At 35.9% G+C, this 15,625-nt stretch overlaps 1 protein-coding gene across 3 annotated transcripts in view; it reads left to right on the top strand.

The window, feature by feature from the left end:
• SCN3A (sodium voltage-gated channel alpha subunit 3) overlaps positions 1 to 15,625 on the top strand; it is a 117,902-nt gene that overhangs the window by 63,243 nt on the left and 39,034 nt on the right. Inside the window, exons 13-16 of one of the 3 annotated variants that reach the window (XM_084891578.1) lie at positions 4,380 to 4,676; positions 5,744 to 5,876; positions 7,134 to 7,372; positions 15,067 to 15,240. In XM_084891578.1, the coding sequence (XP_084747704.1) occupies positions 4,380 to 4,676; positions 5,744 to 5,876; positions 7,134 to 7,372; positions 15,067 to 15,240 (843 nt within the window). Of the gene's footprint in view, positions 1 to 4,379; positions 4,759 to 5,729; positions 5,877 to 7,133; positions 7,373 to 15,066; positions 15,241 to 15,625 lie in introns of all 3 variants that reach the window. The other 2 variants (XM_084891577.1, XM_084891579.1) reach the window with 2 other exon arrangements.

Genomic DNA, 15,625 nt, shown 5'->3' with positions numbered 1-15,625 from the left:
GTGGAAAACCTCACTGTAAAAGAGACATTTCAGCAAACATTTAGAGATGGGAAAAGGCTACCTCACTGAAGAACATTGTGGGCTCTTCCAGCGAGTGCCAGTAGGTCCCTAATGCGGCAGTGTGCCTGGGATGCCCCACAGGCAGCTGGGAGGCCTGTGCTGAGGAGCCATGGAGAAGCCACGGCAAAGGGAAATTAGCTGACAGCCAGAGTTAAATACTAAAATCAGAATCAGAATATACACATTTTACATGCAGTTCATTTTATATTTGTAAATGCAGAGATAGTGAGATAAGTAGATTGGTAGGTAGATAGGCAGATAGAGAATAGATGGATGGATAGATAGATAGATAGATAGATATGTAAAAATTAAAGGGAAAAGCCTATCAATATCTACTCTCCTAAGTAAAAAGACACAGAGCATTAACACAACTCACAAAGCAAAAATATTCCAGAAGCAGATTACAATTTCTAGTTTTGTAAACAAAAACGGACTCTGGACCTAAAGGTAATAAAGTCATATTTTCTATAAATTTGACTTGGGATCTTTTTTCATTTTTTGCCCAAATGATTTTATCTGGCTTGTTTGGACACCATGTGTGTTTTTCATGGGTGTCTTGCTGATAGCAGTACAATTAATTTTCTAAAGTACAAATTTTCTAGATGTGATTTACTTTCAGGATATTTTTCCTTACATGATATTCTTCTACTTTCCTGAGTATATTTCCAATAGGACATGATCTCACTCATCTAGGGGAAATGGTGAACAACATAGACTGATGAACAAGAACAGACCCAGAGAGAAGGCTTGGCTGTTGGACCTCAAAGGGAGGGTGGGGATAAAAGGGAGAGATCAACCAAAGGACTTATGTACACACATATGAGCCTAACCAGTGGTCAAGGACAACAGGGGGGTGTGGCATCAGGGGAGGAGGGATTGGAATGGGGGTTGAGGACAAACATGTGATACCTTAATCAATAAAGAAATTAATTTTTTTTAAAAAGGACTCTGATGGAGATGAGAATCAATGAAGGTAGTGGAGTCAAGAAACATAAACTGGGCAGGGTATATTGTTCAAAATAAATATATTTTCTGAAAACTTCAAGGCAGAGAAGCCATATGGTATTTTATTTTTAAATAGATAATAAATGTTTATAATACAAAACTATTCAAAGTTGTACAATGGAAAGTAAATCCCTTCCCCTCCAAGATTTCATTTATATTGTTTGGACACACTGAGACAACGTATTTTAAACCACAAGTTTTGTAGCTATGTAGCTAGAACAAAGTATAATTGTTGGATAATTGAAAACATTGATAAGAAACATACTTGTAACTTGAAATATTATTGAGTGGACATTTCTCTCCAATAATGGCTTTGTGTGCATTTACTAGAACATCTTCAAATTCCCTGCATCGTGCTCCAGCCTTGACTTTTCCAAAACCACTTGAGTTCAGCCCTGCATTGTGTTTTACAGACCTGATTCCTTCTATTCTCCCTTCTGTTACTGAAAACTAAGAAAAAGAGTTCAGATTTACCTTCTGGGCCCAAGGTAACATAAAACCCTGGGATGGATTGTTGGCGTGCCTGAGGCAAAGAAAGATGATCTTTCGCTCTTTAGAGCACAAAAGCTTGTTTTCCCTGGAGAAAGGCCTGCTGCAGCTGTGGGTATTCCCTGCACTCTGCTGTATCTTGTAGTGTGTTATTTTTGGTTTCTTTTCTCTGAATACTATTTTTGTCATCTCCCTTTTCAGTCTCCATTGCCTTGAAAGCTGTGCTCACACCCATTATTATATTTTCTAAAGAGTGAATAGAAGTTTCAAATAAACTCAAAGATCTGGACCGCCTTTGAAGACACCCTGACTTAAAAACATGCAAAGTAAAGGCATGCACAGGATAGATGATGAATGTACCACATTCTCCCAACCTTTGCATACAGAATTTCAGTTGCCAAAGATGGCCTCTGAACATGAGTATATTGAGATGATTATTCTGACCCGTCCTAGGGATTAATGTAAGAGTATAGAGTGAGGACCACCTGCATAGAACCACCTGGTGAATATTCAGATTCCAGAGTCCTACCCTCTCTCACTGAATCCTAATTCTAGAAGGCCAGGACCTAAAAGTGCACATTAAAGTTTCAAAAACGAGTCTGGACATCACCAAGGTACTGATCATTTAAATTGAATCTGAGGAGATTTAAAGCATTAGCATTCTTTTTAATGGGGGCTCAATTAATTTCTCCAAAATGTCTAATTTCTTGATCAGTTTGATGAGTGGAAATTCGCCTAACCACTGTTGATAGTGAGTAGATAAATGTGTGTCATGCAGACACAGCTGCAGGTTGGACAATTGGCAGTCGGTATTTCCTGTGGCGAACCTAACCAAACCCAAAGCAACTGCACCTTTTCATTTTATTTATTTTATTTTCAGATATCTTTATTTATTTCAGAGAGGAAGGGAGAGGGAGAGAGAAATAGAAACATCAATGATGAGAGAGAATCATTGATTGGATGCCTCCTGCACTCCCAACACCGGGGATTGAGCCTGTAATCTGGGCACGTGCCCCAACCGGGAACTAAACTGTGACCTCTTCGTTCAACAATTGATGCTCAATCACTGAGCTATGCTGGCCGCACCAATGGCACCTTTTTAAATGAATAGTATCTTCCCAGAGCATCCCTAATATAAAGGGCAACAAAGATTATTCTAGTGCTTTGTATTCTGGGAAAAGTCATAAAAATAAAGCTACGAATGAGGCCTAAGAAAATCAGCATTACCTAATTAGGCAGAGGGACCAAAATAAATCTGATGGAGTTTGCCTTTCCAATGTTTTCCCCCACTAAAATGATTTTATTTGGTTTTACACTGAAGCTTGGAGAAAGAAAGGAGGGTCCGTGCATATTTATGTTGACATATGACTATGTATGCACATGTATCTATATGTATGAATACATTATTGCCCTGGCTATGCAGAGTGATAGGAGAGGTCATGAGAGACAAACTGGGGAGCAACAGGAATGTCACATTAAATGAGAAAGGGAGTAAACAAAGATTCTGCAGAAGGAATAAAGATGTCTTTGAAAACTATCACCAAGGCTAGATTAAAAGTAGAATTATTCGGTGCTGCGTGTTTAAAATCTATCCAAACAGTGAAATAAGAGACATCATGCTAAATCCTCATTTTCCTGTACCAGAAACTATTAACTTGATTTATTTGTGAACACGTGTAATGCAAAATCGTTTTGAATCATCCAGTTCCTTTTAATAAAATTAAAATGAGATCAGAAAGATAAGCTGTGTTTTATATCACCCTCTTTAGCAAAGTCAAGTATATATATCTTGCCTTTTAAAGCACTTAGCGTTAAATGTTAAGTAAGAAAATAATTTATAAAGCAGTTTAGAAATACTCTCTGTTGTCATTACTCTGATATATATTTTCTCAAATAACATGAATCACGATTAGCCATTTGGGAAACTGCTAGCAAATTTGGCAGACAGCATCATAGATTATCTTCATGACTTTTACTTCCAGGTGGATAGAGACAAACAGGTCCAGAAAAAGAATAATTTCCTGTCAGAATCCAAAAGGTGTGAAGGAAAAGAAAATAGTTTTGTTTTTAAACCATTATCCAGAAGTAAAATATTTCCTACAAATATTTGAAATCTGAGCCAACAGTCTCACTTGAGCCATAACTTATTTCCCAAATTGTATGTCCTTTCAGATTATAGTATTTGGCAGAGAAAGCAACCTATTACTTGTTTAACTACCACTCCCACCAAAACAAAAAACAAAAAACAAAAAACTCACTTGTCATCTTCAGCATGATGCTCCAGCCCTATAACATTGTGATTAAAAAATACACCTCACAGTGCTAGATGAAGATTAAATGAAATGGTCATGGACTTAATAAATTGCAAATCAATATTTCTAGTAAAAAAAATGAATACTATATGTTTAAATTTGCATTGTGATCTATAATAAAAATATCAAAACATGTGTTTTCTTTTTAAAAAAATATATTTTATTGATTTTTTACAGAGAGGAACAGAGAGGGATGGAGAGTTAGAAACATCGATGAGAGAGAATCATCGATCAGCTGCCTCTTGTACATCCCTACTGGGGATGTGCTCGCAACCAAGGTACATGCCCTTGACTGGAATTGAACCTGGAACCTTTCAGTCTGCAGGCCAACACTCTATCCACTGAGCCAAACCAGTTTTGGCAAAACATATGTGTTTTCTATTAATTTGGTTACCTGTGTTTAGGAGCAAGACTCTTCTAGACCCAAAAGAAAATAGATGCTGCAATATTGGGATTTTCATTAAATAATTGTGTGTGTGTGCCCCCCACTCCTTTCTTCCTTGCTTTCCTCAGTCTCTGCTAAGTATCCGTGGCTCCCTGTTTTCCCCACGACGCAACAGCAAAACAAGCATTTTCAGCTTCAGAGGTCGGGCCAAGGATGTCGGTTCTGAAAATGACTTTGCTGATGATGAGCACAGCACATTTGAAGACAGCGAGAGCAGGAGAGACTCACTGTTTGTGCCCCACAGACACGGAGAGCGACGCAACAGTAACGTTAGTCAGGCCAGTATGTCATCCAGGATGGTGCCAGGGCTTCCAGCAAATGGGAAGATGCACAGCACTGTGGATTGCAATGGTGTGGTTTCCTTGGTGGGTGGACCATCAGCTTTAACCTCACCTACTGGACAACTGCCAGAGGTGATAATAGATGATAAGTTAGCTCCTACTGACAGTATATACCAATTTGAAATAATGAAGGCCTAATAATGAAATAATAAATTATTTTTTTTAAGGACTGTCATTTTGGAAGCAGTGCTTAAAGATTATGTATTATTCATTGAATGCAAAACAATGACCTTTTTAGAATCAATTGAATTGTATGGGACCATTAGCTTTCAAATGCTTCAGGTTAAAAAAGCCCAGTTTTTTGAATCTGGGATGAAATAATACCTGCAAATTCAGTAGACCTACCAACACAAAATAATGAGCACTTTAACAACCAAACCATTATAGATATATGATCACCCAGAATTGTATAATTTTTCATATTCTGGAAATTTCATATACTTAAAATGAAATATTATAGTGAGCAAATAGGTAATAGGCAGTTTTTATACAACTGTCAATATTACAGTGACTTAAAATATTTTGATATCTATTAAAATGGCTCTAAAATGTTATTTCTTATAAAATGGCTTATAGAAATAATTAAGAAAATCTCAGGAAAGCACACACATTTCATTGTACATCTGTGTTTGTGCATGAAAAAAATTGGCCCATATATGTCAATATTGTCAATATAGCCTCCAGTAAAACAACGTACCCATGGGACTATATAATCATATTATTTATTTGGGGGGAAGATTGATCTGATTACAAGTTATTGAAATAACCAGAAAATTTGAATGTGAACAAGATGAAACAATATATGACATTAGCATGCTTATAAAAATTTCCCTGAAAAATCCAGCAGGTTCTGCAATATAATTTCTCTATATAATTGCATTCTAACTGGTGAATTCTTGGTAAAGGCTATCACCTATGATCATTTAAAAAAAAACAAACCTGTTTATAACTTAAGAACAAAGTCAGTATTTTATTGCTTGAAAATTGTGACTTGGAAAAATTGCATGTAGCATGGTTTTCCAAAAAATGCTATGTGGTGTTGTATTAGTCATTGAAAAGGGTGGTTTGAGCCATCAGTATTTGGTTCGCAGGGCACCGCCACTGAGACAGAGGTCAGAAAGAGAAGGCTAAGTTCGTACCAGATTTCGATGGAAATGCTAGAAGATTCCTCTGGAAGGCAGAGAGCCATGAGCATAGCCAGCATCCTGACCAACACAATGGAGGGTAAGGAGCAGCCATGGATTGGGCAGCTTTCTATGATCAGATGCTTTGTGGAACCTAAGTCTTCTCTTTATATTATCATGGTTAATTGCCCAGGATCAGAACTATATACTAGACCTATATAGATGATATATGGGACATATTATGTTCCCACTGGTTATAAAAACTAATATTGTTCTTATTTCCTTTTTATTTCGGTCCTTATCTCTGCAGAGTGACACTTCCCCACTTGATAGTATATCAGTGATTACTTACCCTTATATTACATTATCCTTAAACAATTAGAGCGAACACTTCCTTTTTTAAGTGTTGGTATAAAGAAGCACAAAGAAACATCTCTTTCAATCTCTAACCTGTTTTCCAGGCAAGGAGGTGGGAATAGAGTTCAGAGAAGCACATGCGTGAGTTGGACAAATCAAAACATGAGCTCCACCTTCAACAAGGACCCTAAAAAATCTCTCCCCCATCTTCCACATTCACAGAAACCATTGCATCTCCTCAAAAGAGAGCTGGCACAATGCTTACTAATTTTGGCACATGGGAATGGGTCATAATTATTAGTCCCTTATTCATTCATTAAATAAGTCATCACTTCTTGAAGTTTAGAAGGATATTTAATTAGTACGGCAATGTATATTAATAAGTCATACCTAACATATGTTCTTTAGAAATCATCATATGTTCTTTAGAAATCATCAGTTACATTTGTATCCTGTTCTTTTGATATATTGAATATATATATATATATATATATATATATATTATATACTGTATTATCATTGTTGGTAAGATCAGTGGTGTTGTGGAAACAATCAGAGGAAAGAATAAGTCACATGTATTGATAAAGATCACATCTTTAAAAAACAGTGTTTTCAAAAAGGTACTTTCAAATTAAACAATAATTATTTGATACACTTAATATTCCTATAAAGCTGATATAAAATCTTGTTTTGATGAAATAATATAGCAATTTAATTAACCATTATCTAAGTTATTAGGTAATGAAGTTAGTTTGAATCAAAATAATAAATTCAAAGTGTTTATTTTTTGTATTTAAAGGAGAAATAAAGTCTATTCATGACATTTTTAATGAACATTTTATGAAAATATTTAATGGGATTGTCTTTTCAAGTTTATTAAGCTGTTTTATCAACTTTTATTCCACAAGTAGAAATGTCAATTTTACAAAAATAATGTATAATCTAGAGCAAAAATTCATTTTCAATGTTTTTTACTAACTCTTCTTTATTCTTCTTCTAGAACTTGAAGAATCTAGGCAGAAATGTCCACCCTGCTGGTACAGATTTGCCAATGTGTTCTTGATCTGGGACTGCTGTGATGCATGGTTAAAAGTGAAGCATCTTGTGAATTTAATTGTGATGGACCCATTTGTTGATCTTGCCATCACTATTTGCATTGTCTTAAACACCCTCTTTATGGCCATGGAGCACTACCCAATGACTGACCAATTCAGTACTGTGTTGACTGTAGGAAACCTGGTAAGTTTATTTGAAGTTTACTTAAGTCCTTGGGCAAAAATGGGGGATATAGACGAAAAAAGAAACCCATCTGTGCTACATTGAAACAAAAAATATAGTCTTGTTTTCCCCCACAGGGAAAAAATATCTAAAGAAATATTATAGAGAATCTCAATAAGGTCTAAAATTCAACTATTTTGAATGTTGATTGTTTGGATCAATATCAGTCTGATGGATAATGGTCTCACCAGTTGTAAACTTGTTAAAATTTTCACCGTCATTCTTTTTTTTTTTTTTATAAAATATATTTTATTGATTTTTTTACAGAGAGGAAGGAGAGGGAGAGAGAGTTAGAAACGTCGATGAGAGAGAAACATCAACCAGCTGCCTCTTGCACACCCCCTACCGGGGATGTGCCCACAACCAATGTACATGCCCTTGACCGGAATCGAATCTGGGACCCTTCAGTTTGCAGACCGACGCTCTACCACTGAGCCAAACCAGTTTCGGCTCACTGTCATTCTTGCTGGAAATATCGGTCTAGCAAAACCATCATATCTAAATCTAGCTCCATAATCATGAATTTTAGCACACACAGACTCTTAAAAAATCATATCCAGTGAAAGGAACACACAATTTAGTTTTTGTACAACAGAGGGCATAGTTATTTCAAATTGAATTACCTAAAACAGCAATTTTCAACCTTTTTCATCTCATGGCACACAAACTAATTGCAAAAATCTTGTGACACACCAAAAAAATTGTTTTGACAATCTGGAAAAAAAAAAAGTTTAATTTTGATTCATTCACACCGATGGCTATTGTTGTGTTGGCTCTTGACATTTTTTTAATTTGGCAATCTAAGGAAAAAGAGGTAGTACCCTGACTAAGTAGTCAGGTGTTGCATGTTTAGAAAATTCTTGCCACACACCAGTGTGCCTCTTGCAGCACTCCAGTTGAAAATTGCTGATCTAATAAAATGTTTCAGTAGTAATCACACAGAGAAGAAATAGTTGGTGAAATGCATTTGTAACTTAGCCATAGTTTTGGTTCAAATTACTAGACCAGGCATCTGTGAATGTGTGTGTTGACATGTACGTTTCCTCCTTAATTATACAAAGAAATTGGAATGAATGAACAAGAAAAGCATTTATTTAGTTTATTAATCAAAATATTCCTTTTGGCACAAAAGAGGAAAAAAACAAAAACCTCAAACTAGCTTAAAGAGGGGAGAGGATGACTTGTGGAATGAAAAGGCAAGATAGGCTACCAAACCACATAAACGGTAATTTTGTAGTTGAGCTCCAAGAAATTGCTTTAACCAGGGCTTTGATGTAGCCCAAAGGACCACTGTGCCTTCATCTTCGTCAGGAAACATGCTTATCCATAGATCAATGGTTTTACCTCTTGTAACCTCTGCACTGAAAAAGGAAGGGCTCTCTTTTTCAGTTCCAGTTCATGTACTCTCATAACAGGGGAAGTCTTTGGCATTGTGTGGGTTAGATGCTCACTTCTGGTTTAATCAGTCTGGCAGAGGGTGGAGTCCACATGTAAACATGGCAGACTAACATAATCATACACGTGGAGGAGCAATCCCTAACAAAAGGTAGAAAATACTGGGCAAACAGTTGCATAAAACTGCATTTCCGTCTATCCCCCAAAGGGATTTCAGTTTCACTGCTTTATTTGTTTCAATAGACCCACACCCATCAGGTTCTTGAGCAATTCTTCATCTTTGGCACCTTTAATATTGATTTTTTCCCCCCTGATTGTTCTTTGATTTTTTGTAATCAGTCCAACTCTACTTCTTTGTTTATGCTTATTACAGCTATGACTTTCACTCAACATTTCTATGTACTTAATAAACCTAGTAATTATTTACTCTTGTGATATTAGCTGTGTTCAAGTAAGTGCTATATTTCCAACTGCTACAGACCATTGGTCAAAGACAACTTTAAATATAATAAATGACAGCTGAAAAATAATATTTCTCTCAGTTTATTGAGAGTCCTAACAAATATCATTTCACTTTTGTGTTACCTCTAGTAGTGGCCAGCTTCAAAGATAGGGATCTTATAGCCATTCTAACTTCCTCTCCCCTATTTCTTGTGTACAAATTGAAATTAAGACCCATTACTTCTTCACTTAAGGTATGTCTTTTTTAATCCTACAACTATTATTAAAATAACATTCTTAGTACTCTGTACACAAGTGCTATTACCTTGCTAAAGTGTCTATTGTCTATATTTGTGGGCCAACACTCTTTTCTGTTTTTTAAGACTCCCCCAATCCCATCTGAGCTCATCCTTCCTATACCATCTTGCTGGGCATTGTTTCATGATCAATCACCATCAGTCCCATCAGTATAACCAGCCTTACCACTGTACCACACAAACACCATACACATTTTTATATAGTGACATATAGGAAAATATCTCCTTGTTGTCTACATTCATATTTAGAGTATTCTGATTCAAATTACTTCATCCTAATTTTGCATATTTTTAAATGTTCATTTCTAGTCTTTTCTCCTCTAATGATACTCAGTCCAATTAGATACCGTTTCTTAACTCCAAATGCATTTGCAAATAAAACATGGTTAAATATACAATTTCTTGTTGTATCATAATTCGTGATTTTTAAATCTACTATAAATTAGTTCAATGGCTAAAGTCATGCTCCATTTTTCTTTTGTATCTCCAACAGTGTTTACATGATTGTTGCTCAAAAATAGCCAACTCATTGTTTCCTATGCAAAAGGGCTGATTCAGGTAGCAAGTTTTTGTGGAATAATGTGGGCTTTACAGTCTGGTGGAACTGGGTTTGACCTCATTGCCAGTGCTTACTAATAATGTAGTGTCTGGACACGTATGATAAAACATCTGAGTCTTTGTTTTCTATTATTGAAACGGATATAATACCCATCTACCAGTGCTGTTGTGAAGGTTAAGTGAGGTAATGTGAAAACATTTAGCACTGTGCCTGGCATCGAGCATGTGCTCAATAAACAATTTCCTTCCTCTAACATCTGCTATTAGCCTTTCTTTGAAATACTGATGGAAATTAGCTCTTGTATTTTTCCCAGGATATTGGGATGTTATGGAAGTTGAACAAATAAAGGAAGAAATTTGTCAGAGTGAGGCAGGAAGTTGAGATTTTATAAAATTCCAATGTTGAAGCAATTAATATGGAAGCACATGATAAGAGAGACCGCATTACAGTATTATCAAATGGAAAAGCACTAGACAAGCACCAAAGCTGACTCCAAGTCCAAGTGGTCATGCTAAATATCTGGGAGATCCTGAAAAAAGTTGCTTAGATTTTTGCCTATTTTTCTCATGAGTACAATGTTTTGACTAGATAACTGTTCATGCCCCACTTAGTTCTAAAATTCTATAACTTTAGGAGTAACAATGAAGATAATGAGGCAGGGAAATGAGGTAGAAGACTGATAACTGGTAAAACTATTGATAAATAGATGTTAGTGATGGGGAAACACGGCTCATCAAGATGCAGAGTGTGGATGACAGGAAACAGACTTGAATTAATTATTTCTAACCCTAAGAATAAGAGAATGTGTAAACTGACTGTTTCTACTGGTTGATAGTTCCTTATTATTATTAATAACATATAATATTAAAAAAGATTTCACAGTATAATTCCTCATATATCTTATTTTATTATATAAACATTTATACTAAATGTTTATATATAAAAAACTACTATGTATTTCACACATATATAATATAAATATATATTTAATATGTAAGTAAATAAAATATTCCTTACATCATTGGTACTTAGCTGGCTTTTGACCACATTATATACCTTGGATAGTTCCATTTCATATTTTGTGGGGTTTAAAGTTTGCTCATTAAAATAAATTTAGAATTTCAAATGACTACACACAGCATAACAGCATAGAGGTTTGAGTTGAATTGGTTAATATAAGAATGTCCCATAAAAAAAATTGCACAACTTTTAGTCTTTACTTAGATCAATATGTTCCTTTTTCATCCTATTTCTGGGGCATATAAAAATTATATCACTCCTCTGCTGGTTGGGCTGATTAAATTCGAGTATCAAGAGACTTCAAATTGCTATTGAGTTTCTCTAAGATGCTCTATTTTGGTTTTGGTTTTTATTGTGTTTTGATCATTACTCCAAGAAATCCTTATATCAATCATAGTAGGTTAGACAACCTCTGCCTCATACAAACATTTCCACTAACTTGTAACTATTTTTCCAGGGAATATAGACAAAGATTTGTAGTTCCTAAAGAGTTGTGGTTACTTTTATTACTATAACTCTCATTGTAACCAGTGATTAAGGTTCCATGATATATCCTTAATCTCCTAAACCTGGAAGGGAACTCAGATAATGGTACCTGCTCTAAGGATCTTACAGGTTGTTTGAAAATATAAAATCCTAAAGAAATGCAATTAACTAAATTATTTTAGTTAAATGATATGTTATAGAATGGAAATTTAAAATTTTACGACAGGAATATAACACTTTAAACTGTAGGGGTGTCGAACTCAATCAGAGAAGGGGCCAAAATCTAAAATCCAGCCTAAATCGCGGGACGAATGGTTTACTGAACAGTCATAAACTGACAATGTCATAAACTGACAGCGGAGTGCAGTGATGACAGCGCGGTGCGGGCCACATTGCAAGGCCTGGTGGGCTGGATTTGGCCCGCGGGCCTTGTGTTTGACACATGTGCTTTAAAGGAAAAATAATGACTCCTATTTATTGAAAGATAAAATACTTGCAAGCCAAATCTTAGAATTCACCTGGGATGCCTCTTGCATGGAGTGTTATTTTGCTAACTAACTCCTTTCCTGGTATGGTATAATATAATAAAATAATCCCTTGTCATCTCCAACTTGTAGTAGGGCTCTTATCCTATATAATCTTATATAATAAAGAGGTAATATTCAAATTGATTGTCACACCCTCACAAGATGGCTGCCTAGGACCAGGCCAGCAGGGGGGTTAGTGAGGAACGACCAAATGACTGAACAAGCAGGCTGCATGGGGTGACCAGGCAGGCAGGGAAGTTAGTGAAGGACAATCAAATGACTGAACAAGCAGGCTGTGTGGGGCAACCTGGTCCACAGTGGCGTTAGTGAGGGAAGACCAAACGACTGAGCAGTAGGCTGTGTGGGGTGCGAGGCTGGCAGGGGGGATGTGAGGGGTGACCACCACCCAGCAGGGAGGGGCAGTAGGGGGTGACCAGGCCTGCAGGGGGGCAGTTGGGGGCAATTAGGCTGGTGGGGGGGGGCAGTGAGGGGTGATTAGGCTAGCAGGAGGGGCAAGTTTGGGGTGACCAGACCAGCGGGAGGTGGGGGGGGCAGTTAGGGTCAACTAGGCCAGCAGAGGGAGCCAGTTGGGGGCGACCAAGCTGGCAGGGGGCGCAGTAAAGGGTGACCAGGCTGGCGGGGGTGGGGTGAAACAGTTAGGGGTGATCAGGCCAGCATGCAGAGGCAGTAAAGGGCAATCAGGCCAGTGGGGGTAGGAGGCAGTTAGGGGCAACCAGGCAGGAGGTGAGTGGTTAGGAGCCAGTGGTCCAGGATTGTGAGAGGGATGTCCAAGGGGTCCCAGATTAGAGAGGGTACAGGCTGGGCTGAGGGAAACCACCCCCCAATGCATGAATTTCATGCACTGGGCCTCTAGTATAACAATATTCATATGTATACCAACTTCTGAATAAAAGTTGCAAAGTTATACAATATGATAGAAGTCTGAGAATTTTAGACACAGATCTGATCAATCGTCTCAATAAATATCATCTGACAGATGAGGGAAATAAAAATCACAAATGTCAAAATTTTTCACCATTTTTAAAATATATTTCAACTTCTAAAACAAACAAAAAAACAATTACAACAAATATTTAAAGCCGCAGTGGGTGGTGGCCATGGTACAGGCAGCAGAGGGCCCTGGCTGTGGTGGCAGTGGGTGGGGGCTGGGCCAAGGGTCTTGTATGAATTTTGTGCATCAGGCCTCTATCTAGTGTGTGTGTGTGTGTGTGTGTGTGTGTGTGTGTGTGTGTGTGTATAGCCATAGCCTTGTACATATCCAGAGATTACCAGTTCTTTCTTTTGTTAGCATTTTTTGAGGGAGTTTTAAAATTATGTAAACATGGGCATCATAATCAGTGTCCTTGGTTGAACTCAGCTAGAATGAGGAAGACTTTCTAAAAATTAGTATTCACTGACAGTGCTAAACCTAGACTAAAATGTACCAAAAACAATCCTATTGGCTTTTAGAGCCTAAACTGAAAACATTTAGAGCTATAAACAATGTGATTTTAAATTTCAAATTATAATTAAAATGTTACTATTAAAGAGAAGTGTCACGTTGAGATTAAATTTTAGATGAAAGAATGTAAGTTTAAGATATAGGTTTTTATAATGCATGATATCTTCTAGTTTCTTCAGAAGAACTAAAAAGATCACCTTAAGATTTTCTATAGAAAGAGATATTTGTAGTTCACTTACCTAGATAGCTTCTTACTCTTTCCCGGGTAGTTCAATATATTTCTATTATTAAGCTGCCTATTTCAAATAGTAGCTGCTTCTGAAGCTTTACATAAGAAATGCTATATGTATAAATCAGAACTTATTTTAGATTCAACAGGGCGAAAATAACCATGGTGAGTCATTCCATAAAATGAAAAAATAATCATATTTCAATGTACACTGCACAATATGTGTGGATTTTCATGTATCAAGCTCGCCTGAAGTACATTTGAGTGAATAAATGATGAAATGGAGATTTTTTTTTCCAGATGGGTACTTTTTTTAAGTCTTACTGTGACTGGGAAGATGAGATATTAGCTCCACTTATATATTAGTAAGAGTAGATAAATATTTTTAATTAATATGATGTTTTAGGAAATAATCTTGGTAATATTATTTTGACAGAGTTTCTCCAATGTAAAGGCTAATTTACCTTGGTAAATAGTAAGTTTTACTTCAAAGTCCTAAAATACAGCTTTTACTTATAGTTATTTAAGAGAATTGCCTTAAAAGATTTTTTATTTTGCAAGAGTAATTTCATAGCTCTTTGTGTCCTTGGGCCTCTTTACCTATGGTTTTGAGTTAAGAGTTAAATTTTGAGTTTGGTTTATTGTTTTTCTTTCTATTGTCAAATAGACTTTCATGTAACCACTCAGATAATTTATTAATCTTAATTATGGATATATGCACACTGAGGATATGTTCCTACTGCTTTAATGAAATCTGCAGTTCCTTGTTCTATTAATTATTAACCTCAATTCTGAGGCATGCACCCAGAGATCATTATTATAAAACATTTGTGGCACACTCTTTCAGGAAGTTTTCAGGAAATTTGATAAAGTCATAGAAATAAGACATTTATTTAAAAAAACAAAAATCATGAACAAATTATGTTTTTTACTAAATTTAAAATATTTTTTGTGTAACCTCCAATAACATATAGATTTTTTTCCTAATGTACAAATACTAAATATATATTCAAATCATATATATATATATGATTATAGAAGCATAGCATACCAAAAATAGCAACAATTCCATAGCTGTTATTTAGTATCAAATTTAAAATGTGAATGATGAAATGTTTTAAAATCAGCATTTCCCTGAAAATCTATCAGATTGGTTAAATAAAACAAATCTACTTAAAATACTAAGCTTGTATCAAGTTGTCACATTTCTTTACTGTAGGTCTTCACTGGGATCTTCACAGCAGAAATGGTTCTCAAGCTCATTGCCATGGATCCCTACTATTATTTCCAAGAGGGATGGAATATCTTCGACGGCATTATTGTCAGTCTCAGTTTGATGGAGCTTGGCCTGTCCAGTGTGGAGGGATTGTCTGTACTGAGATCATTCAGACTGGTATCTGCACACAGACTGTTTATACTTTCTTTTTCATTAACAGAACATTTATTCTGAAAGTGAATCCAAATGTATTTCTAAAATATTTACTTTGAATTTTAAATTTATCCCAATATGTGTGGCAGTCTATGGAAATATATAAATGTTCTCTTTAAAATTAAGTGTGACTGTTTTCTCAGAATGATAAAAATGGTTGAAACATTTCATAATGATTAACTATGTAGGGCACATCTAACAACACATGTGCTTCTAAAATTATGTTTTAAATTTCTTAACTTCTTTTTGCTTTAAAGTCTATAAAAAATGCAAATAGAAACTTTAGGTCCCAATTAATCTTAGCTTTTTATCAACCTTATATTAGTGGGAGCTACATTAAAGGTACATG

This window comes from Pipistrellus hanaki (assembly GCF_964339955.1).
Source record: "Pipistrellus hanaki genome assembly, chromosome: 8".
In the NCBI taxonomy this organism is placed as follows: domain Eukaryota; kingdom Metazoa; phylum Chordata; class Mammalia; order Chiroptera; family Vespertilionidae; genus Pipistrellus; species Pipistrellus hanaki.
The sequence above is the reverse complement of the archived record's forward strand: the minus strand, read 5'-3'. Positions and strand labels throughout refer to the sequence as shown.